The following is a 25545-nucleotide window of genomic DNA, read 5'->3' on the forward strand; positions in this document are numbered from 1 at the left end:
TTTATTATATTCCCGATCCCTTCTTCACAATCACAAATATCGACTTTATGTTTCTTCTATGAAATATTGATTTTACTGTTTAAATACATATATACCTGTAAAAGTATTCAAAATTTTGCTTCACTTTTGCAACTTCAAAACATTTTAAAACTAGAAAGTACAACAGGTTATAAACATTTTAAAACTAGAAAGTACAACAGGTTATAAGCATTTAAAGCTAGAAAGTACAACAGGTTATGTACATTTTAAAACTAGAAAGTACAACAGGGTATATACATTTTAAAACCAGAAAGTTCAACAGGTTATAAACATTTTAAAACTAGAAAGTACAACAGGTTATAAACATTTTAAAACTAGAAAGTACAACAGGCTATAAACATTTTAAAACTAGAAAATACGACAGGTTATAAACATTTTAAAACTAGAAAGTACAACAGGTTATATACATTTTAAAACTAGAAAGTACAACAGGTTATTTACATTTTAAAACTAGAAAGTACAACAGGTTAAACACATTTTAAAACTAGAAAGTCCAACAGGTTATTTACATTTTAAAACTATAAAGTACAACAGGTTATAAACATTTTAAAACTAGAAAGCACAACAGGTTATATACATTTTAAAATTAGAAAGTACAACAGGTTATATACATTTTAAAACCAGAAAGTACAACAGGTTATATACATTTTAAAACTAGAAAGTACAACAGGTTATAATCATTTTAAAACTAGAAAGTACAACAGGTTATAAACATTTTAAAACTAGAAAGTACAACGGTTATAAACATTTTAAAACTAGAAAGTACAACAGGTTATAAACATTTTAAAACTAGAAAGTACAGCAGGTTATAAACATTTTAAAACTAGAAAGTACAACAGGTTATAAACATTTTAAAACTAGAAAGTACAATAGGTTATAAGCATTTTATTCAAATAAAAAGGAAAGCTTATCCTTCCCTCTAAAGTGTAAACTAGTGTAAAAGTGACAGGTAGACAACTAACCAACTTTCCCAACCTTTCCCAGTAATACATTCCACTCCAGTATACACAAACAATAGACGGTACAATCTCAGGAGTCAGGAGTCTATTTCTTATATGTCGAGACATTTAATAGAGATTTATATGTTAGACATTTTTATATAGGACATTTCATAGATAAAGACATGATATAAATAGGACATGTTATAGATAAGACATTTCATAAACAAAGAAAAATCTGATTTCTTATATCGTGAAAACAACAATGTAGTTCTATCTGGAAAGATAATTTGGAAAAGGAAAAAAATGAACCTCAGCTAACAAAATCCTCTGCAAAATTTCCTGTTTTTAAAATGTCTTCTTTAATTTGTCCAATAAAATTAAATGTCTTATTCATGATATTTCAATGTACTGCATGTGAAATGTCCATCTATAATGTTATGATTAATCTATAAAATGTTTTGCCTATGAAATATTATTCTTAAAGTGTCCTATCTTTGCAATGTCCTATCTACAATCTACAATATCCTTTCTGTTAAATGTCCTGACTATTAAAATAATTTTCATTGTCTGTCTCTAAATTATGTTTCTAAGAAATATCTCACACCAGCCCACGGTTTACAAATAAGAAGAGACAATATTAATAACTTATCTCTTTTTATCCAATATGGCCTTTTCCGAGAAAATTTCATAAATTTGTGTGAAATATAAAGTTTATATCTGTTCTGAATGAATGAATCTCTAGTATCCAGTTTTAGCCTGCTCTAACTCCAATGTAAACTTGAGAAAGAAAAAAATGAATAATGTTGCGTCTATTTGTCGAAGCTGATAAATTTCAGAAAAAAATGTTTATTTTGTATTAAGCATGTCTTCCACTGCCTTGAGTCATAGACAGAAAACAGGTTTATATTCTTTTGTTTTTATTATTATTATTATTATTAGTATAATTATTATCAATAGGAATATTATTATTATTATCATTTTCATTATTTTCACTATTATTAGTATGTTATTATTATTATTATGATTATTATCATTTTTATTAGTTAGATCGTGTTTATAATCATGACTTAAAAGAAATTGTTTAGATCTTGTTCTGAATCTTCTGCTGGCAGGAATAGTACTAGTTTGCTGGGTATACATGATCAAGGTATAATCTTGAACCTACTCCAGGTAGGAGTAGTACTAGTTTGCTGGGTACACATGATCAAGGTATAATCTTGAACCTACTCCAGGTAGGAGTGGTACTAGTTTGCTGGATATACATGATCGTATACATGATCAAGGTATAATCTTGAACCTACTCCAGGTAGGAGTAGTACTAGTGTTCTGGTATACATGATCAAGGTATAATCTTGAACCTACTGTGCAGGTAGGAGTGGTACTAGTGTGCTGGGTATACATGATCAAGGTAAAATCTTGAACCTACTCCAGGTAGAAGTAGTATTAGTGTGCTGGGTATGCATGATCAAGGTATAATCTTGAACTTACTCCAGGTAGGAGTAGTACTAGTTTGCTGGGTATACTTGATCATGGTATAATTTTGAACCTACTCCAGGTAGAAGCGGTACTAGTGTGCTGGGTATACATGATCAAGGTATAATCTTGAATCTACTCCAGGTAGGAGTAGTACTAGTTTGCTGGATATACCTGATCATTGATCAATGTATAATCTTGAACCTACTCCAGGTAGGAGTAGTACTAGTTTGCTGGATATACATGATCATTGATCAAGGTATGATCTTGAACCTAATCCAGGTAGGAGTGGTACTAGTGTGCTGGATATACATGATCATTGATCAAGGTATGATCAATTGAACCTACTTCAGGTAGGAGTAGTACTAGTGTGCTGGGTATAATTGATCAAGATTATTGATCATTGATCATGGTATAATCATGACCCAACTTTAATATTTTACATTGTTGATTGATCAAGTATTTACCCAGGAAAATATACAGTTCTGATCAAACACACAGGATAATATTATATACAGTTCTGATCAAACACACAGGATAATATTATATACAGTTCTGATCAAACACACAGGATAATATTATATACAGTTCTGATCAAACACACAGGATAATATTATATACAGTTCTGATCAAACACACAGGATAATATTATATACAGTTCTGATTAAACCCACAGGATAATATTATATTCAGTTCTGATTAAACACACAGGATAATATTATATACAGTTCTGATCCAAACACACAGGATAATATTATATACAGTTCTGATCAAACGCACAGGATAATATTATATTCAGTTCTGATGCCTTGACATAAAATCATTTCATTTCGGTTTTAGAGTAATATATAACTGTAATCTTGTGATTGAACGGGAAAAAACAGAATCCTTCTAATGTTTCCATTAATTTTATTTTTATCAGAGATGATAAGAGATGCAGTGTATGAATAGAGAAAAGTGGTTAAATTAGGGATGGATAGTCGAAATAAATACTTCTACATTGAACTCTTAGTCTTGTAGTTGAACTATACTTCTTTCTATTCATTAATTCATACCTCTGGAAAATCAAATAGTTCCTAACATTGCAGTACATCTTGTTTTGAGTCTGTACTACAAACGATATCTTTTTATTTAGTTTATTTTCCCCCTCTCCACACATTTCGCATAATCTAAACACAATGCAAGCATATAAAATATTGATAAATCTAGAAGGAAGAGCAGATGTTTTGCTAGAAATAATTAATTCAAATGTATAATTTAAATACCACTCGGCTTCTATGTTTTTATGTATGTATGTACACTGAACACTGTACAGGGTACAGGGTTACCCGCAAAAGATGAGACTTCAGAGTCAACTAAACGAAAATTATTAAGTTTAGTTAACAAACTTATATTCTTGTAGATTGCAGCGTTGAATTTATTCTATTTTCTCTGAAAACAAAGAAATTTCTTTGATATAAAAAAACGAAAGACCAAAATTAACCTTTAGATCGTAAAATTCAGTTCTAGGTCGTTTAACCAGTTTTTAATTTAGTATAAATATTGTGTGTTAGATATGTCGAAATAGGATTCTTTTGATAACATTGATCGATGCTACAATCTATGTGGTTCATGTCAACAGTGCATTTCAATTTACTGTTTGGCGTGACTGGCAATAAAGGAGTTGAGTTTTTGCAACAAACACAAATTTTCTAATCTTTATATTTTAACAACCTGATGGTGTAAACCCTCGATATTCCAAACTTAGACTTATACTTGATCTAACAGAACTCATAGTTTGAAATATCATTGAATTCCTTTATGCATTTATTTAATTGAAGTAAAATATGGAGATAAAACATGTTTAGGTTGGAATGGTTGTTACGGAAAGATACTTGGAGACTATTCGACCCAGGAACAGAATTAGATTTTTTAAATTCGATTTTTTTCACTTAAATTTTCATACAAGAATTTTACAATGCAGAGATTGTTTTTAACTGTTATAAAAATTCTTATGAAATTATGATTTTATCTGCAATACCCTACAATTTTGGATATAAATATGATATAAGTCCCCCCCCCCCCTATGGATATTGGATATCAGAAATTCAAGGCTGATGCTTACACTTTTAACAAGCACAATACAATCAAACAATATCCTTATTTTGAACAGGACTTTAGCTTCAGTTGTGTGTCAATGTATCGTCTTGATAAAAAAGAATGTTCATGGAAATTCTCATAAAGGGACTGTAAACGTAATTTAAACTGACTCTTCATGTAAATAATTACATGCCGGATATACAACCTTTAAACCTTAAGCCAAGCAAATAATTTTCTTGTCTTAACAATTTTCAACCTCGGTTTCTATTCCAACCGACAATATCTTCCTCATTATCACCAAGATAAAGTTTTAATAGTGCCAATGTGAATTGGGTGAATGCAAAAGAGAAGTTAAACTAAATTCTGTGTTAAGAATCTCAGACCAGGAGTTCCAGGTTATCAATGTCCAGTAAATCTCATCATCGATCTCAAGAATCAAGAAAATCTTGTCTACAAAATGTGCGCTAAAAGGTGCAAATTATGAAGCGAAAACCTATCGATATTTTCTTCAAAACTGAAGATACTAACGAGCATTTTCCAGCTTTGAAATTTTGATGTTCAGTGCTACAAAAAAAGTAAGTGGACTGGTCAAACAAAAATCACGCAGAGCTGACTTACCAATAATCTAATCATGGTTACGGAGAAAAAGAAAATCCGGAAAAAAGGAAAAACAGACAAAAGCAGGACGGAGGAAACCGGAGAACCCAGCTCCAGGAGGGAAAATGATACCGGAGAATCCAGTTCCAGGAGGGAGAAGGATACAGGAGAATTCAGCTTCAGGGGGGAGAAGGATACCAGACAATCTACCTCCAGGGGGGAAAAGGATACCGGAGAATCCAGCTCCGGGAGAGAAAAGGGTACCGGAGAATTCAGCTCCAGAAGGGAGAAGGATACGGGAGAATCCAGCTCCAGGAGGGAGAAGGATACCGGAGAATCTAGCTTCAGGAAGAATGAGGAAGATGAAATACAAGTTGTGGAGGAAACGGTTATTATTCAACCAGAGGAGGAGGGCAAAAAGGATGAGGGGAAGGTAGGAGAAGAGAAAGAGGAGGAGAAGAAGGAAGATGAGAAAGAAAAGAATAAAGGTTTTAGTTTTGGTTCTAAACTAAAGAAAATGAATCCGCTTCGTAAATTGGGCAAATCCAAAAAGGAAGATTCAGTTGAGATCAAGGACGAAGAGAAAACTGTAAACGAGAACCCAGAAGAAAAATTGAAAAAAGAAGATTCTGAAAAAGAAGTAGAACCTGAAAAGGAGAGTTTAAAAAAAGTATTGAAGACAGATAAGAAAAAGAAATCTCGAGGTAAACTTATTAAAAACAGATTGTAAAAAGTTGTGAAATCAAAAATGAATCATTATAATTAAATTTGTTTTTATAATTTTTGCGTTGCATTTAGGAGAGCTTGTATCTGAAGACAGAAAACCCTCCAACCCTGAACCTGGTTGGAGGAGTCAAAACGAGGACGAAGAAAAAACAAAGATGAAAGAAGAAAGAAAACCTAAAGCAATGGAGGAAAGAGGGGAAAAGGACAAGGACAGTATGAAAGAGAGCAGGAAGATATCTGCAAAAGAGAAATTAAAACAGAAACTTGAGAGGAAGAAAATCTCCGAGGAAACTAGAAATCCTAAACTTCTCCGCCAGCAATCCTCAAGGGTAGAGGACAGATTAAAGGTGACAATAAAATCAGATGAATCAAACAAATAAGAGATAGGAATTGAGTCTTTGCCACAAACTCTGATTTTGAAATCCAAATATCATTGCAACTCAATGTAGTAGACATTTGATATTTCAAATGATGAATTCTGTTACATCAAATAATCTAAGTTTGAAATATCAAAGGTTTACGCTCAAGACATAGGGATTTGAAAGTTGGAGTTTGTTTGAAATCGGATAAATCAATAAAATAAAATAAATGAAATAGATAAAAAAAGATAAAAAAGATAAATAAGATAAAAAAAGATATAAAGGATAAAGATAAAAAAGATAAAAAAGTTAAAAATGATAAAAAGATAAAAAAGATATTAAAGATAAAATGTTCCCCAGATAACTTAGATGAATATTTTTTTTAAAAGATGCAATAGTTTTTTTTTTATTTTTATGACTAAATTGATTTTTTTATTTAAAACAAAAATACTAGAATGATAAAATGTTCCCCAGATAACTATTCATAATTTCATCTTTATTAGTTTCCAACGTTTTAGGAAGAAGATTACGAAGCTCAGATTGCATTTGATAAACATGCTTTAAAATCATCAAATAAGGTCAGATTATACAATTTGTTTGAATTATATTCTTGTACTACCATAAGTATAAATTGTTAGATTTAATCAAAAACTAAACTGTAAGCATGGTGAATTCTGTTCTATCTATCTAAACCAGCATGCTGAAAACTGTAATATATATCGAAACCAGCATGTAAAAAACTGTTCTATCGATCAAAACCAGCATGCTGATGAATTCTGTTCTATCTATCTAAATCATAAAAACATAATTAAAAAATAATACGTATTTTACGTTTCATGTAAAATTGCTCAAATGAAAAAAAATACAAAAAAAGTATCATATTCTTACAGTTTATACAAATATTTGAACTTAGTCTTTGCCACAAACTCTGATTTTCTTATCCCTATATCTTTGCAAACCAATGTGGTAGACTCTAGATATTTCAAACTATGAGTTTTATTATAGATCGATATAGTCTAGGTTTGAAATATCAAAGGTTTACACCATAAGGTTGCATCAAAAGATATAGCAATTGAACAGTTAGAGTTTGTGGCACAGATTTAGTTCTTTTCAGAGACAAAATTTGCAAAACTCAATTAGAATATCAACCGAAACTTTTCCAAAAACTTTACAACTTTTAAAAAATCCCGGTCATTTTCTTTCTCGACTGTTCTTAAAGAAATCCTCTCTTTGTTTTATCGTAAAAGGTTTCTACTATAAATGTTTAAAGGGTAAATTTAAAAATCAATGATAGTTTTTAATGGTAGGGTAAAAGAATATATCATTATCAGTCTCTTTAAACGTCTCACTATTATCTTTATACCTGTAGTTTGAAGCTGTGGAGAAGAACAGTGGAGAGGAAGCATTCGAGTTCTTTTCTAAAGTTTGGTCTGAAGATACATTGGAGGTATTCTTGTTTATTTTTGTGTTAGTTTTTAAATGTTAAAACACGTTAACTTTTTCATCGTTTTTTAGCCTAATTGTCAGGGTCAGATTTTGACATACTAAATGAAAATTTTGAAAACGTTTTATCTTCTTGCGCAATGCCAGATTTTGACGCTGCAGAAAAAATAAAGGCAAAAAACTTGCAAAAATTACCAACTGATCACTCATTGAAGGAGGTGGTAGTAGAGAACAGAAGTAACCAGGAACAGAAGAGGAAGAAGAAGAAGAAGAAGAAGAAAGAGGAAAGAGAAGACGAAGAAGAGGGGGATGATGATGAGTATGTAACAGCGGATGAAGGAGAGGAAGATAATGATAAACAGAAACTGCTTGCAAAAGATTATATTGGTAACACATTTTTTTTTAAAGATTGAACGAATAAAAATTAGATGAATATTACTAAATATTAAAGATATAAACATTTTAGTTTAAGGGTCTTTATTTTTTAACAAAAAACCATTCAGACATTTTTTATCATTTAAGATGTCTATTTAACGGAGCTAATAGGAATAAACAATCGTAATTTACTAAGAAGTTTAAACTCGCTTAACCATTGTTATTTAGTAAAAAATAAACGCACATTAATAATCATAAAAAAATACATTCTAAAAGCTAATTACGTCAATTGAAAAAGAACTGCCCACCGGGTTGGACAAAAATTTCTTTAGAAGGATTTGTTTCAAGATATAATGTTTAGACCTTTAGACTTTAATATCTAGATATTGTTGATGTGCGTTACAAACAGTTGCGATAAAAAGCTTTAAATCACAAGTTTTGTTTATTAGCTCCAAACTTTCAACAAAATGTAATATTTAGATTTTAAAATTCAGGAAAAGAATATACCTGGAGTGTATCTGAGTGGAACGGGGCTGAAATAATTCCATACAGTCTCCGGGTAGAGAACGAGAGCAAGGTTTACTTCTCCCCCTCCTCCCACCCTCCGACACTGGCGGAGAGGGTCGGAGATCAGGGGCCTGGACTCGAGGAGGAAGAGGGGGTGTTTGTCGGGAAACCACCCAGTTTGCCCCTGAGGACTCTTAACAAAATACAAAATAGGCAACAACTTTATTATAAACCTTAACTTTTAAATATCATTATCTTTATCATTATCATTATCATTATCATTATCATTATAATTATCATTATCATTATAATTATATAATTATCATTATTATTGTCATTATCATTATAATTATCATTATCATTATCAATATCATTATCATTATTATCTATATAATAAAACAAGACATATATATATGTTGCCTATAGCCGACCAAATGACTGGAGCTTGGGCTGAAATTTTTCGTACACACTCATGGGCCGCCGGAGGTGTTATAGGCAAAAAATTTTTTTTTTTTTCAAAATTAAAAAAAAAAATCCATATTATATTATTATTATTATTATTATTATTATTATTATTATTATTATTATTATTATTATTATTTTTGTTATTATTATTATTACTATTATTATTTTTTTCCCCATTAGGATAATCCATGAGACTGGTTCTGATCGTAAAGGCTGGTTTGGATCAGATGGAAGATTTCAATGTTTACACGATCCGTTAAATAAGAATCCGACAAGAATTCATTTCCAGGTTAAACTTTTTAACATTTTTGATAACAAGGACTTCGCAGATAATATTATTAACATATTTAGCTATAAGATATTGCATACACTAAGTTAAAAGGAAAAAATTTGAAAACCGTAAGATTCAAAGATTATTCTATAATCTTTTCCTGTTAGCATTGAAAACTAGGTTTAAAAGGTGTAAAATCTTTATGTATTTTTAAAAAATTGGATTTCAGTAATTAATAATAATGCTATTATTTATTATAGACCGGAGATGAGCTCACTAGATATGTACCGGCTGTACCAAGCTCACAGGCCGGTCAGCTTATCATCTCTGATCTAGCAGAAGGAGAACACTGCCTTCTAGGGATTTTTCATTTTTTTCTATAGTCTACAGTTAGTTATTCTGGCTTTCTCTAACTTTTAAGCTCTTTCTGTTTTCATAATTATATTTAACTAGCTGAAGTGCCCGGCCTTGCCCGTAGAATTTAAGAAACACATTTTGAAAAAAATTCGAATTTTGAAAATAAAATCTTTACAACCTAATGTTGTAGACTTTACTATTACAATCTTTGAATTCTGTTAGATCAAGCAGTCTAAATTTGATATAAAATAATTTTTATACCATCAGGTTGCAAAGATATTGGAAATAGAAAATTTGAGTTTGTGGCAAAAACTCAGTTCCTTTTTGAGGAATTTTTTTTGCCCATGTTACCTCAAGTGGAGGGTACCCATGACCGGGTTCCTTTGACAAATTTCAGCCCATTTGGTCTATCCATTTGGTCAGAATAGCTTTCATCTATATATATCAAGTTGTAATCCCTGTTTTTTTGTCCGATCATAGCTCGGGAAACCATCGACCGATTTGTCTCAAATTTTGATTGGGTAACTTGGGAGAACGAAATAAAAATATTATTTCCCACCATCTCGCCATTTTTGAGCATTCTAATGATTTTGATAAATTAAGAGGATATTTCCGCTGGACAAATGTAAGTTTTCAAAACTTTTCCTGGAAAAATGAATTTGACGAAAAACTCGTAATTTTTGTTTAAAATCCACCATGGAAGGAAACAAGCTTTGTAAAATAACAGAAAAATTTTAATTACTTTCCTATTGTTAAATGAAATATCTGATCTAGAGCTGGATTTAGCCTCGATGGTTCTAAACCATCATCATCTTTTCTCCTTAGAACACTATCTAACCAGGTTATCTTATTATCTTAAAGGGACTGTAAGCGTAATGTTATCTCTAACCAGGTTATTTTATTATCTTAAAGGGACTGTAAGCGTAATGTTATCTCTGACCAGGTTATTTCATTATCTTAAAGGGACTGTTAGCGTAATTTCATGTTATCCTCCATTTAAAGATGGCAATGTTAGATTTACAATTCGGTGCCTTTAAATGCTTTGTCTGATCAAGTATGAATTAGATTTAAATGGTTTTGTTTCTCTGAACTATTTATTTTTATTTGTGGTTTTCGCATATCTTGCTTATAAGAAACAACTACAGAAAAAAACACAGAAAAACTATTTTATCTTCCACATTTTTTATTAGAGCAATGTTTCAAGGGTACCGTTGTAAATAGGACATTGCCGTCTTGGAGATGGTCATTTAAAATTACGCTTACAGTCCCTTTAAAATATATTTTTCTCTTACAATAAAAAAAAATATTCCGGGAAGTTGAAATAAGTGGCTCAAGAAATCTTTGCTCGCTCTCTTTTCATAATAATGATACCAATAACGATGTTATTGATTATAGAGAAGGAATAACATGATTATTTTTTATTTTTAAAAATGAAAAACACATTCATTTTCAAATGAAGAAGCAAACAAATAATTTTATACTAATTGTCTGATTATTAGAAAACTGATGGAGCTGTATCATGACTATTCAACCAGGGTTCGGAGTAATTCCCAATCAATCCTTACCAATAAGCTCAGGTACCTAGAGAAATAAAACCCAACCCAGCTCAAACCACGTGGTTGTTATGGAAGGTTATTTAAAAACCTAAAAAAGTTTGTGCCAATATTTCTCCCCCATTCTAAACAAGGAAACATATGTATTTTTTTTTACATTGCATTTAGACGATTAACAAACATCTATTAGAAATAAAAATTGTAGATTTATTTTTATGTTTTGAAAAAATAAAATAGGTTTTAGGGGTTGTGAAAAAGATTTTTAATAAGGTTTTACGCAACATGGTAATTTTCATGCATCTTTTTAATTCGCGCAGATTTTCGACAACTCTTATGCTTGATCTTTTACAGTCTCTTCTTTGCAAAATCGTCTTTTCTTTCTTCGATTTTTTTTGCAAACATATAGCATGTGTTAGATTTAAAACATTGGTTCTCCTTATGAAAATTTTCCATGAAATTCATTTTGAAGTTCGTAACAAGATTGATAGTTGAAAGTTTAGAAAGCGTTTTTTATTTTATTTTAGGGAAGTTGTAAGGAGAAAGCAGTCAAAGGAAGAGAGTCTTTGCCACAAACAATTTTCTAATCCCTTTAACTTATAAATCTGATGATGTAAACCTTTGATATTTCAAACTTAGATTATCTGATATTACAAATATCATAGTTTGAAGTATCTAAGTTATTCGACCATGGGTTGCAAAGATATTGGGATTAGAAAACCAGAGTTTGTGGCAAAGACTCAATTCCTTTTAATAGATTTTACTCTCAGAATTATCTCGAGCAAAAAAAAAATACATCAAAGCATTCTGAAAAATAACCTTTTTTTTGTTTTTTTTTAGAACCCTATATGTTGAGTGTGAGAAGGTTGAAGGACTGGCATTATCGTCTGTATCCGAGGAATCAGAGTTTCAGAGAAAACGTCTCTGCTCCTACAGGACGGAGATCAGGGCTGTTAGGAAGGAGAGAGATGATTTATCCTTTGGTAATCTTCAAAATATTTTACAGGGAAAGTTCTTGAATTAAAAGGGTTTTAAGATGTACTACTATCGAAGGACTTGAGTCTTTGCCACAAATTTTAATTTTCCAATTTAAATAACCTGATGGTGTATACCTTTGATATTTAGATCATTTAATCTAACAGAATTCATAATTTGAAATTTCTAAGCTGTGCGACATTGGGTTGTAAAGATATAGATATAGTATTCTCGTGTTATCTGTATCCGATGTTTCTTCAAAAAATTGGTAAAAACAGAACTCCACAGACAAAATGTCAGTTTTCTCTAACGACTTAACCTTGTTCTGGACTGCTGATAAGACAGCAGACAAAGAAAGTTTTTAGCTATGTTTATACAGTTTCTGTTAACTTCTCTTTATTGAAACATAATAATAAGTAATAGTGCTGTTGCATTTATTATTCAACACTCACACCACCTTCCTTTCTTTCGCGATTTCTACCTTTAAACTAGAATATATAGCAGATAGTAGATACATTTAATCAAAAAATAATCTTTTTAGAGCATCCCGCCTTCCAGTTGTATGGAATGTTTTGTTCATTAATGTTTTGGAGAAAATGAAAAATTACCTTTTACTTATTTCTTTCTTCTTTTAAAAAATAAAATAAAATTGAGCTTCTGAAACACGTAAAACTAACTATAGTGAAGTTCATCCTGTCACATTCAAATCCGTTACAAATAGCGTAATTGACATTTTTTACTTAAATATTGATAAAACATAACACAACAAAAAAGGAATAAAATACAAAAAAGAAAATACAAAAACCTATAGTTATTGGTTAAAAATGGATTATAAAGCTAAAACTCACTAGAATTTAAACCAGGACCAATAGTTTCGCGTGGAAACTCTATCCCTGGAAATATTATAAAATACTTGTCTACTAGGGGAACGAGAGCTTGTCAAATCTATAGTTTATGTCTGGAAGGATCTAAGAGATGTACGGAAGAATCAAAATTATTCTGTTACAAGTCATAAACTAATTATTCACAAAGAAAACTCGAATTCACACAAAGATGCTCAGGTCAGGAACAAAATTAAAAAGATGATTTTATCCTTAGGTAAATATATTATACAGTGAGAACCAGAAATCTGTGGAATAAGAAGAAATGATAAAAGTCAAAATAAAGTGTATTTGATGTTGTTTAAACAGCAAATAGTTTTAATAGTAGCTATTAAAATCAATTATTAGTGTAATGGTCTCTCACTCGTCACTAAAACCCGTTATTTCCTCAGTCAAAGTTCTGAGAGTCCTGCATGTACACTGCAAAGTTACAGTGTTTTTTGTTCATTGGACTATTTAAAATCATAAATTGAATCCAAAAGTCGTCTTTCTAGTCCCAATTTTTTCTTGTTCTAACTCTATTAAAATGTTAGGATTGGAATTATGAGATTGAAAAGGAATTCCAAGAGAGAAAGCATGATTTTGAAGAAACCAGAGAGATGAATGTATCAAGGTACGAAGAAGAACTGGAGAGATGGAAAGAGCAGCACGTCCATAGGAAAGAAGTGAGACAACGACATAAGAGACATGAGAAGGATATGGAGAAGGGAAGAGGTAGCGTGGATGCGGATACATTTGCGGAGGATGAAGAGTTTCTCAGCAACCCTGAGCCGGAAAAACCCGTCCCACCGGAGGAGTTTGATGAGGAGAAAGTTAGGTTGGAGATAGAAACAAATGCGAAGAAGGTTCGGAGAAACCCTGGAGAACCTAGACTCACCCTGGAGCTAACAATGGGTGGGAAAACAACCAAAGATTCTGATATTTACGACAACCGTGAACTAAACCGACGAAACGCCGTAAACAAAACGAAGATTATGTTCAAGATTCTTTTCAACGGAAGAGAAGTTTGTCAAACCTCGTCCAAGATGATCGGGCAAGATTTTGTAGTTCCAATCGGACAAATATTTCCTATACAGATAGAACAGTGGCCAGAGAGTTTAAAAATACAAATCATAGAGGGCAGCACATTAAAAACAAATATTCTCTCTGAGGTTGAAATTCCACTTTGCGACTCAAACACAAGCCTAGACAAGGTAATCTTTACTAAATTAATGGAACGTTCCTTAAAATCTTAAATAAAACTTTTGTTTCAAGCAATAAATATACTGATTTATCTTTATCAGGCTGAGATGGTTCCGTACGAGTTTAAAAGTGATCAGGAGATTTCTCATGGACACGCCGGATTAGGATCTGGGAAGGAGTTCTCTATAGTCAGTGATAACTCTAGGACAGATCTGCAGAAGACTAGAGGAAAACTCTACGCCAGGGTTGGTTGGGGGAAGAGAGGAGATGGACGACTTCTGTCCCCTCCAGCAGATCAGTGGAAGGTTACAGGAGTAAATATGAAAGGTCAAGAACCTATCAGGGAGGTGTTTGATAGTTTTGGAAATGTGGATCCTGATAAACTTGAGGACTGGTTACTCAATCATAGAATAGATCCGAATGATCCCAGAAACGCGGAGCTCATGAACACAGTATCCGCTACAAGGAAGAGTAATATCTCCAAAAGTGTTGGAGAAACCAGATTTCCAGTTGATCAAGGATACTTCAGGTTGGATCAGATGGATGATCAGTTCTCATTCTGCACAGAGGAACAGATCAATAACAATGTAAGATTCCAGATGATACAACTGCGAAGTGCGAAAGCTCTGGATTTCCGAAACTACCGTCAGATCCCAGCTTATGAGAAAGAAATTCCCAAGGGAATCCTGGAGTCCTATGCTAAAAAGCTGGAGTACCGTCAAAAGGATGTGAGTGGAAGTTCTGATCAGCTTCGAGGGAAGAATTTCCTTTATCTCGACCAACTGAGAACTCAGGTTCAGCACAAGTTCTCTTTAGCCAAACACAGGAAGAGAAGAAGTGATATTATTACTGAGGACAATATACCTGACCTCAACACTCTCTTCATGATGCTAGGTGGAGCTATGCCTGAACAGAGACCTCTACGACCGGTAAGACAAGAAAGGAAGAAGGTTACTCTTCAAGATATATCAGGACAGGAGATTAAGGTTCTCCTATCTGTAGTGAGAGCCTATGATGTTCCCGTGAGGCATGATGTAGATTTTATCTCTTCCGGTGGAATCCAACAGGTCTCCAATGGACCTAAAGAGTCCAAGGTGAATTCTTTTATCACCGCCTCGTTACAAAACTCTACAGGTAGAACCTACGGAGCTGCAGGACCGAACCCTGCCTGGAACCAACAGCTTACTCTCAAGTTTAAACCTCTCAACAATGATTTCTCTCCGGACAGTATGCGTCGAGTCAAGGAGTATCTATACCTTCACCTATTTGACGAGATATACTGTGATCTGGTGGAGGATGAAGATCAGAGATCAACCCTTCTCCACCAGAGATTAGAGCACAGATGGTTGGGTAGTCTAGCTATACCATTTACCTCAATCTACCAGAATACCAGAATAGAAGGAACCTTCAGAATGCACAGTCCTCCAGTTCTCCTAGGATATGAAAGAGTTGGACAGAATGTTCAAAACCTAGGCTGGAGACCATCAACACCAACGGAGAATTCAACTGTAAAGGACGCTACTTATATTAATATATATCTCACCTTGGATCCAGCCCTAAACGTTCCCGAACCTCTCCGCGAGAAGCTTGAGTGTGAGGAGGATGATGATATTGTTGCAACCTGTGAAAGATGGAATCGAGCTTTATCTGGAGCTTATCCACACAGAAAGATCAACCCACTAGTTATAGACGTTACTGGGAGATCAGTCCTTCTCACAAGATATCTCCGACCCATCCCTCCACCAGCTCAGGTCCGTGAGTCGTCTACAGAAGTCCCCAGCGATGAGTCCGTTGCTTGGTTTGTCAGCCTGATTCCATATCTTCCCTCAAACGCTCTGTTCCCTGGACTAGGAGATATATGGCCTACTAGTGAACAGTTTCTACAGATGATGGTTGGGTCGGAGCTAGAGCATGCAATTCTTCTCACAAACTACTTCTTGAGCCTGGGGAAAACCTGTTTCCTTGTTTTAGGTAAAGGAATCCCGGAGGGTAAAACTGCTTATGTTCTTACGGTAGAGGAGAATGGACAGTATTGGTTGTGGAACCCGGTCACAAGTGAACATTTCTCATCCTTGGAAACATTCTGTCCTCTCCAGAGTATCTGGGTTCTAGCAAACACTGAGAATGTTTGGGCAAACATGCAGGTCTCAGATCAACCACAGAGACTCAGGTTACCAGTTTATTCAATTTTCATTTCTTCATATTTTGAACTTTATTCTCCAGGTTTGATCTGAGTCGTGTTGGAGACTGGATGCCTCTGTTCTCCAGGCCCCCCTTAAACCCTCCAGTTTCTCTTCAACCTGATCATATTCCTCTATCTCCGCCTGATATTAGAGCAGCTAAACTTCTTAAAGATAAAATTGAAAAGGTGAAACCAATAAAACGGATCCTGCTCTTGCTTTTTGCTTTTTTATTTAATCACAATTATGGGGCCCCAAGAATTCCAAAGTAGTAAAAAATTAAATACTGCAATAATATTTAAATAATTTTGTACAATTTTGTAATTATCTTTTATAAAATCAGAATTTGTTCCAAAAACTCAATTCCTTTGGAAGCTTTAACTAGGTTTGTAATTAATGACTTATTTGAGTTTTGAAGTTCATTCAAAATATTTTCTTTCTTATTGGGGTTTAATAAATGGAGACAAAATACAAAGCTACTATATTTTACAAAATTAAGGCAAGTGTCCCAAAAGACACCATATTTATTCATAATTTTTAAAAACTACACTTGGTTGATCAATAAAAAAATATAAGATCATAAGATTTAGTGGTACCTACCTACCTACCTACCTACCTACCTACCTACCTCCTACCTACCTACCTACCTACCTACCTACCTACCTACCTACCTACCTACCTACCTACCTCTTCATTCAGATATGAGAACAGTCCCTTAAATAATTATTTTGAAGAGGAAACGTATAAAAAGTTATTTCTTTGAAAGTTGAAACTTAACGTTATCGTGTTAAAATTTAAAGTTCACTAACATAAAAATTACTATTTTTTCTCTTAAGTGTGTTTTCTTCTTCAAAAGTTTAGTTTTGAAATTAGTCGTTAAAACTCTTGAACTAATTAATTATTAAACTTCTGCTTTTTAAAACAGATTTTGCAAAAGTTAAAAATTTTTCTTTCAAAATTGATAATAAATAAAGGTGATTGCTTGAAGAAATAAGCATTTAAATTTAAAAAAGGACATTTTTAATCTACAGGGTGTCCCAACTGACTTTTATATCGTCTTCGATCCACGCGGCATTTTTTTCATGAACGAAATTATTGTAGTAGTCCAGCTAAAACATCTAGTATCGAAAACGCCTGGTCTCGAATTTTTCGAAATGTGGTCTACCATATATATATATCAGAGGGGAATTTACTACAAAAAACTGTAAAACGGCCATTTTGTTGTACTGTTTCCATACATGCAGGTGTACTTCACGTATTTATGCTATATAACCTTTTGGGCCCTGGAATATCATTTTATAGAAAATCTAAAATAAATGTTAAAAGAAAACCAAATTATGAAATAGGCTGGTTTCATAATTGACCAATGATCATTTCACAAAGACTCTATGCCTTTCACTTTACAAACGATGATTTTCCGTTATAACTATAAATCAAATGATGGTTTTTATTCACCTAATTCATTATAAAGTTTATTTAACAGTTTAAAAAATTCGAAATTGAAATGAATAGTCTAGGGAACATACTGTATTAATGTACTCTACTGCACATAATTTGTGAACATTTACATGATTTGTACACTTTGAACTCCCTTTCAGGCTGAAAGGGACTGAAAAAATTCATACCGAGAGATTCTTTAAATTTCTCTCTAATATATATTCTATTCACTATGGATATTGCAAAATTGGTACTAAGGAATCGATTCTTTGCCACAAACTTTAATTTTCTAAACCCAATCACTTGTGCAATCAGATGTCATAGACCTTAGTTATTTCAAGTTATTAATTCTGTTAGTAAGATATAAGCTTGAAATATTAAAGGTTTACGACATCATCTTGTAAAGATATACAGTATGCGTAATAAAAATGGAAAATTTTAAACAATATATAGAAACCAATCTAGACATCTGATTTAAATCGTTTTACGTATATGTAATGTTTGTGAATAGATTAAGCATATTTTATCGAAAATACTTTTTTCGACCTCAATGACGTCCTCCAGCCGACCTCTAAAATCGGCACACATAATCCACAACCAGTCCTCCATCAAACCGTCCCTGGGAACAGTAAAAATCATAATAACCTTAATAATCATGCTGCAGGCCTTTATATTGACCTGTTCCTGCATTTGCACACATTTTTCATATTTTTTTATACTTTGGTCTAGGTACTGAGGGGGCTATATCCCCCTAGACCAAAATATTGCACTGTTCGTCATCAAGGAAACAGTTAATATACTGGTGCGAGAGGGAGTTATATCTTAAACCAAGACAAAATTGTATTCCTTGTATACAATTTTAGGCAGGGGACTCTTCTTTTCACCCTCCCCCACTACACCTAGGACCATAACTGAGGCCAGAATTTTGGTTCCCTAGGTTCTTCATATACCTTCCAGTAGATATATAGACTTCAAAGCCCAATGTTGTCGAGAATATTTGAATAATTGAATACTGAAATTTTATAACCAATTTAATCCATTTTTGTCAACAAAATTTTAATAAAGTGGGCCATGGGTTATTTTTTTTCGCAAAAGTTTTTTGAAAAGAAGTGTCCTATTGCATCATTTGTCAGCCTAGTGCACATAAATAAGTGTCTGTTTGTCCCCCTGGACACCCGGTGGTCTTTATCCAGCTGGCTATTGGCTGTACCCTTCCCTTACAGGTCCGCAGAGCTGTTCTTGGTTTGCCTTGACAAATATGTAGATTAATATCCCTGTCACCATCCAGTAAAGTTTTAACAGTGTAGACCAATCAGTTACGGGCACGGCAGGAGAGCTGCTAACATACTTCTAATATTTTGAGCCCGCGCTCCAGTAGTACAAACATTTATCGACACCTATTTCTAGAAGGCTGTTCCTAGCTACTTGATTCAGATTTTATCTGAAATTTTTAACAGATATAGTAAACAGTTTTCATCATTATTACGCTTATATACTGAAGAGATTAGAAAATTTGAGTTTGTGGCAAACGCTCACTCATTTCAATTGGCCTTTTACTTTGATTTGGGAGCTCGGGAACTCGCTAGAACCACGGGGATACCTGGCTTAAATATTCTAAATTGAGTGGGTTGACTTTTTTGGGGAAAACTCCGGGCAAAACTTTGTTTCCAATCTAGTCTTATATAAATAAAAAATGCTTACTTTTAGAAGGGTATTAGATCTGTTTTTAAACTGTATTTATATGCATTTTTTTAAAAACATAATTTTTAGTCTTTAAAATGTCATGTTTAGAGGGACATATTGTGTATTTTAGGCTCTGAGAGATAGTATTATGAATTTGAGGAAACAGGCCAAACTTAGAACTTCACTGAATTTTCAGGTAAATAATTAGTTCAAAACAATTAAAAACTATTTCACAAATGGACTTTTAATTAAGGACGAGAATTTTAGGCCTAATCTTGTTTTAAATTCAATCCAAATTAAATGATTATTATACGTACATATTGTTACTTTAGTTTCTACACGAGGAAATAACACTTAGTTTCACTAATTCTTGGATTTTCTGGCTGTAATTTTTAAATCTCAACTTGAAATAAATGTATGAGACTTCAGCGACAACTATTTAGACTGTGTTCTTACATTTCAGTTTCCCTCTGGCGGTTCTTTCTGAACCAAATCATTTAATTGGTAAACCATGAGAAAACTATATGTTTAGGCAGAACTCGTAAATTAAATCTTCAGGTGGTTATATTTGAAGAGTTTCAGGTCGTCATTAAACTATCATCCCTGGTGGGCAACCCTGTACTTAGTACTACCATATGTTTTATCATGGTTCAGTGAGACCCACAAAACTGTGGAAAAGAAAGACGAATGTAAGATTTTAACATTTAAACATTAAACAGTGTGCTCAAACCCCATTTAGCTTAAGAGGTTGATTCTCAAGCCACTGATACAACTCACATATCGTCTTTCTATTCCACTGTTCCATTTTAGTAAAAAATAATCCTATTCGTAGGGTAAAGCCCTGCTGGGAAAGCTGTTGCCCCGACTGGAACAGGAACGTATAAATGGTTCCAGAGGTAGAGGGGAACATGGAACAGAGTTACAAACATTAACATCTTCCTACAAGGTACAGAGATAAAAACAATTAACATCAAGTTATGTGTGCTATCGTCTTTTATTCATAAATTATTCAAATCTGTAGCAATTATGAACAAATCCTAAAATAAACAAAATCTAGTCTAAAATAATAACATTTTCCTCTCAAACACTTATTTCAGAGAATAGTTGAGTAATCATCAAATATCTCATTAATTTCAAGAATGATAAACAACATTTAGGAAAGCTCAAAAAATATATGATCTATGCCTAAAATAAACTTTGCTATTCATTGTCTTAAAAGTCATTGCATAATTTTCTCATAAAAAAGTTACTTATTAATATAGCTGGAGAACAAAATTGTTAATATTATTAAAAATAATTATCTTCTTTACTTAGATATGTGGTTTCCCTCTACACTGCGCCTACCTAGACATGGAGAGTATTGTGGATTCAGTCAAAGCAACAGGTTCAATATTCTCAACTTTTCATTAAAGGAGTCGAGTCTTTGCCACAAACTCAAATTTTCTAATCACTATAACTTTGCTACCTGATGGTATGAAGCTTTGATATTTCAAACTTTTATTACTTGATCTAACAGAATTCATAGTTTGAAATACCTCAGGTCCAGGACAATGGGTTGCAAAGAATGGGTTAGGAATAATTCTTCGCAGACGGTGGGGGGGCGGGGGGGAGGATTTTCTTAGAAAAAAAATAAATGATGACTTGCAAGATTTACCCTCCCCCCCCAAAAAAAAAAATTATGTTCACCCCAAAAAATTGTTAATTTTTCGAAAAATGGACCTACCACGCATAACCTAGTCTTGAATCATTAAGTCTCAAATCAAACTCAGAAAAATAGCTTAATAGATTAATAGCTCAGAGAAAATAAAACTATACAAACCATTGTCATATGTATATCACACTATACATGATAACCTTTAAGCGCACTACTAAGCATTAAAACCTTAGTGATATAAGGTGATCATTGAGCAGGTTTAAAAAGAATTGAACTTTAATGCGAAGAAATTGAAACTTTGCCACAAAATCAAAATTTCTAAACTCTAAATCTTTGCAACCTCCTGATGGTTTAGAGTTTAGATATTTTAAACTTAGATTATTGGATCTAACACATATCCATAGTCTGAAATATATAAGGTCTGCGACATCGGGTTGTAAAGATATACGGATTAGAAAATCGGAATTTAAGTTTCCTTTACAGAAATATTTTTATCTGTGATATTTAAGGCGTGTGGTCTAACCGTGATCCAGGAGTAGAGTTTGGTTTGGCGGTGTATGTAGAACCGTATCCAGGTTCTGCTATGTCAGTCTGGGTCTACGTAGCATCTCTAGTTAAACGAGTTTTATAAAAGGATACTTCAAGATGACCTGTAGCCGCCAACTGACAACTTGACTTCAGACATTCTTTTCTACTTTAGATTTTGTATCTCGGTTTATGATATAACATTTATTAACTATTTAAACATAAAATTTACAAATATTATTGTGTTCATATCTTTCAATAAAACGACAATATGATAAGTTGTTCCTGGTTTGTTTATAGTAACTATAAATATCTTGAAAAATCTAAACCAAAGGAACAGAGACTCAGATCTATAACCCGGATTCTCTCCACCCGTTGTTGAATTATAAAGAATTAAACCCAGATTACTCGTCTCCCTCTTTTCTTCCCAGATTCTTCATATTAGTCTTCTTGGGGATTCCTTCCCATTGAAATTTGAAAAGTCTTCTCCTCACGTAACTGTTTCCGCCTTACTAAAAGTAAACAATAAATTATTTATTTTTCCAACTTTTAATGGGTTTAATTTTGGATCTACTTTTGTTCACAAAAAAACAATTGGTTTGTTTATTCTCTTCTTACAGGGTTACCCACAAAGGATGAGACGATGTAAAAATGTTATAAAACTCTTAAAATGAAACAATCCCAAGGTTAAATTAAGTCTTCTGCCCACAATATAGTCTTTTAATTACTGATTTAGCAAATAAAGAAACAGGTTTACAGTTGCATGGAATCCAGAATATAATGAAACAGACCGTAAAAGTTCCGTCAATTCACCTCTGAAATCACATTCTATTGTGATAACTTTGTACATTCTATCGTGAAAATTTCTTTAAATATAATAATACTTTTTAAGAATGTTTAAACTAACACTAAAGTTTAAATTTTACATGAAAAAATTTAAAATAAAGATATATGAGACCGAAAGCAAGAAGTCTTACCTATATATATAGATAGAACATAAACACATAAAGGAGAGGTGCTATGGAAACGCCTCCACACGGAAACGAACCAAAAAAAACGGAAACCTCCCCAAAATGGAATCTTTTGAGGAGTTTAGTGTTTTTACAAAACTAATCGGAAATCCCCTCAAAACTTATTTTTTAAGGGTTCCGGATTTTAAAAAGTTAAAAATTTTCAGTTTGTTGGTCAGTTCCCTGTTTTTTTCGATCCGTTTCCGCAAATTTTTGGTCCTTGGTCGATTTATAAACCAATTCTAAGTTCTAAATTCTAAAAACATCACAAAAACAAATGGCGGGATAAGATCCATTTTAAAGAATTAATAGATTAAACAAATCCCAGATAAAAACGAAAAAAATATAAATATATCTATATGGATATCAAAAGATGCGTCTCAAGACACAGAATACTATAAAAAAAATATTTTTTTTGAATATTGAATGGTTTTATTTATGGACAAAAAACGAGTTTTATGGGACTCGAATTTTCAAAACAAAACAAAAAAATTTTGTTTTGTTTTTAATTTACAAATTCATTTTATATCAACTTTTCCGAATTTAGTGTCTTAGGACGGGGATCAAAAGATCAAACGAATTTTTTTTCAGTCTTACAAGTATCTTTTTTATCCATTTTTTGGCAAAATATGGCCACGAAAAAAAATATAAGCAAAATAAAATCTGAACCTTCCAAGGGTTTGAAATAGGTCCGATCAACTTTGACAACTAGGTCGCTAGTAAAAAAGCAAATAAATCAACCAATCCTGGACTGTTTATATATATATGTCTTCTAAATTAATTGTGAACATATGTTCTCTTTGTGTACATCGTAAAACAAAACAAAAATAATTCGCGGATTTTCACAAAAAATTTCGTGGATTTTCAAAATTTTAAAAAATTTAATCAAGATCGAATTTTGATGGAGACAAATATTTAAAATTTCAATCATTCATAAACCTTCCCTGGGGTCCCTAGATGTCCCACAAAAAATTTGGGCCCGATCGGTTCAGCCGTTTTGACGTTTATTGGATACAAAGAGACAGACAGACAAACAGACAGACAAGCCAAATTTATATATAGATAGATATATATGTTTGAGTTTTTAACCTTCCCATTATTCAAAAAGAATTATACTACATATATTTTTTAACAAATTGGGTATTTTTATTTTCATATTTTTTACTAATTGTAATTTTTAATGCAGATAGTCATTTTTTTCCAACATTCTTCTTTTCTTTCTACCCCTGTTCACTTTATTTAACTGTGTTGTATTATACAACGGTGGTAGACAATAGTAGTGAATTCTGCAGAGTTTGATGACACGAGCAGCGACCAATCAGAATGCTCCTATTAGATGATATTTTGTGATCACGTGACCTGAATGGAGCGTTCTGATTGGTTGGAATTGTTGGACCCAATGAAGACGACATTCAGAATCGTTTTTGATTGATTGATTGATGAAGACGACATTTAAGAAATGTATTAGATGATATTTTGTGATCACGTGACCTGAATGGAGCGTTCTGATTAAGAGTAAAAAGAAGGCATAAGGAAGTCTAGATCTATGAAGATAGAACGATAGATATATGTATGATAGATAGATATGTATGTTAGATAGATAGATATATACGTATGATAGATAGATAGATCTAAACGGGTTTCAGTTAACTCACAGCAATCTAATTTACACAGATTTTACAATGACTTCTTTAAGTTATCAACCTTGTTGCCATATTGTTATCGAGTGGTATCATTTCAGGCCCCCTTATTGCCTTATTGTGTGTCAATATATTAACCATATCCTGAGAGCATTCAATGTTCCTAAAGTTCAATAGAAAACATGATATTTACTCGGTGCTTTTTTCTTCTTTTTAGTCATAATTCTACTCTATACTTGTTTATTCTCTATGTTTCTTCCGTATTGATAACAATAGACCGAAAAAGCAACGTTTTTAAAAATACGATATTAAATTACAGATAGGTTATTCAATTTATACAGTGTGTTTCAAAATGATTATAATATAATCTCTTTAATTCCGAAATAAAAACTCTTAAACTATCGTGCGTATGTGTACTGCCATACAACTGAAATTTTATAGAGCGTACAACATTGTGTTTATCAATTCAGTCTTAAGAATGTATCGTTATTTCATATTCCTAATGTTTTTCTCGTACGCGTTTTCTAGATGTAAATTTCCTAAAGAAAATGGCAGGATTTTAAGAGTTTTTAGAAAGGATTTTTTTGAGGTAATTATAGTTTTTTAAAAAATATCGCTGCAGAACTAATTCGGTTGATTAGGACTGGTCATCAATTCCAAATCTTAAATTCTTTAAATCCTTAATTAAATGAGCTCATACAGGATAAAAACATAGATAACCAAATATAGTATCAAAACTTTTTTTAAGGATTTTTGTTTAAAAAATAATATTTTGATGATACTTCAGACAGTTTAAGTTTCAAAATATTTATGTGTAATAGAGAATATTTAATAAATGCCCAGTTCTAAAAAAGTGTACGTGCTTAAAACAGACTTTCAAATAAAAATAGTATTGTTTTTAGATATTGGATCTACAGGGGAGGGTGAAAATCATCCCAATGCATTGCAAGGTTTTTAAATATTTTTGCAGTAATAATTATATCGGTTAAGAATGAACATTGTTTTTATTTCCATTTTGTTAACTACAACTTATGCTTGTATTCATCTAAAGCATGATGATAGAATACTTAGAGTTTCCCTATCACACATGGAAATATACAAACCAAAAGTAAATAAGATTAGGTAAAATCATAAAGTTTTTTCTACAGAAAAAATACTCTAAATTAATGTTCATTTTTAGACGCTATCAGTTAGAT

General features: G+C 32.4%; 1 protein-coding gene and 2 long non-coding RNA genes across 4 annotated transcripts; 2 read left to right on the forward strand and 1 right to left on the reverse strand.

Moving 5' to 3' along the window:
- Positions 1-1800: 1800 nt before the first annotated feature.
- LOC111703111 (uncharacterized) lies at positions 1801-4348 on the forward strand. The gene is made up of 3 exons (XR_002765556.1): positions 1801-1879; positions 2066-2127; positions 4301-4348. It is a non-coding gene; the product is annotated as an uncharacterized LOC111703111 (long non-coding RNA).
- A 561-nt stretch (positions 4349-4909) lies between these two features.
- On the forward strand, positions 4910-21974 carry LOC111703096 (coiled-coil and C2 domain-containing protein 2A). Of its 2 annotated transcripts, XM_023474966.1 has the most exons (20): positions 4910-5003; positions 5095-5833; positions 5928-6202; positions 6733-6792; positions 7584-7661; positions 7873-8044; positions 8527-8752; positions 9185-9293; positions 9536-9635; positions 10407-10473; positions 11132-11209; positions 12023-12165; positions 13082-13218; positions 13572-14231; positions 14322-16390; positions 16444-16588; positions 19651-19716; positions 20353-20466; positions 20835-20904; positions 21684-21974. In XM_023474966.1, exons 2-20 carry the CDS (start codon positions 5164-5166, stop codon positions 21803-21805), a joined length of 5361 nt encoding a protein of 1786 aa, XP_023330734.1. In that variant the 5' UTR covers positions 4910-5003; positions 5095-5163; the 3' UTR covers positions 21806-21974. The 2 variants fall into 2 exon arrangements, with proteins under 2 accessions (XP_023330734.1, XP_023330726.1); XM_023474958.1 differs by having other exon boundaries at positions 4910-5833.
- LOC111703119 (uncharacterized) lies at positions 21975-23501 on the reverse strand. The gene is made up of 2 exons (XR_002765560.1): positions 22677-23501; positions 21975-22211 (listed from the first exon to the last, which is right to left on the reverse strand). It is a non-coding gene; the product is annotated as an uncharacterized LOC111703119 (long non-coding RNA).
- Positions 23502-25545: the final 2044 nt, after the last annotated feature.

This window comes from Eurytemora carolleeae, unplaced genomic scaffold (genome assembly GCF_000591075.1).
Source record: "Eurytemora carolleeae unplaced genomic scaffold, Eaff_2.0 scaffold17, whole genome shotgun sequence".
Lineage (NCBI taxonomy): Eukaryota > Metazoa > Arthropoda > Copepoda > Calanoida > Temoridae > Eurytemora > Eurytemora carolleeae.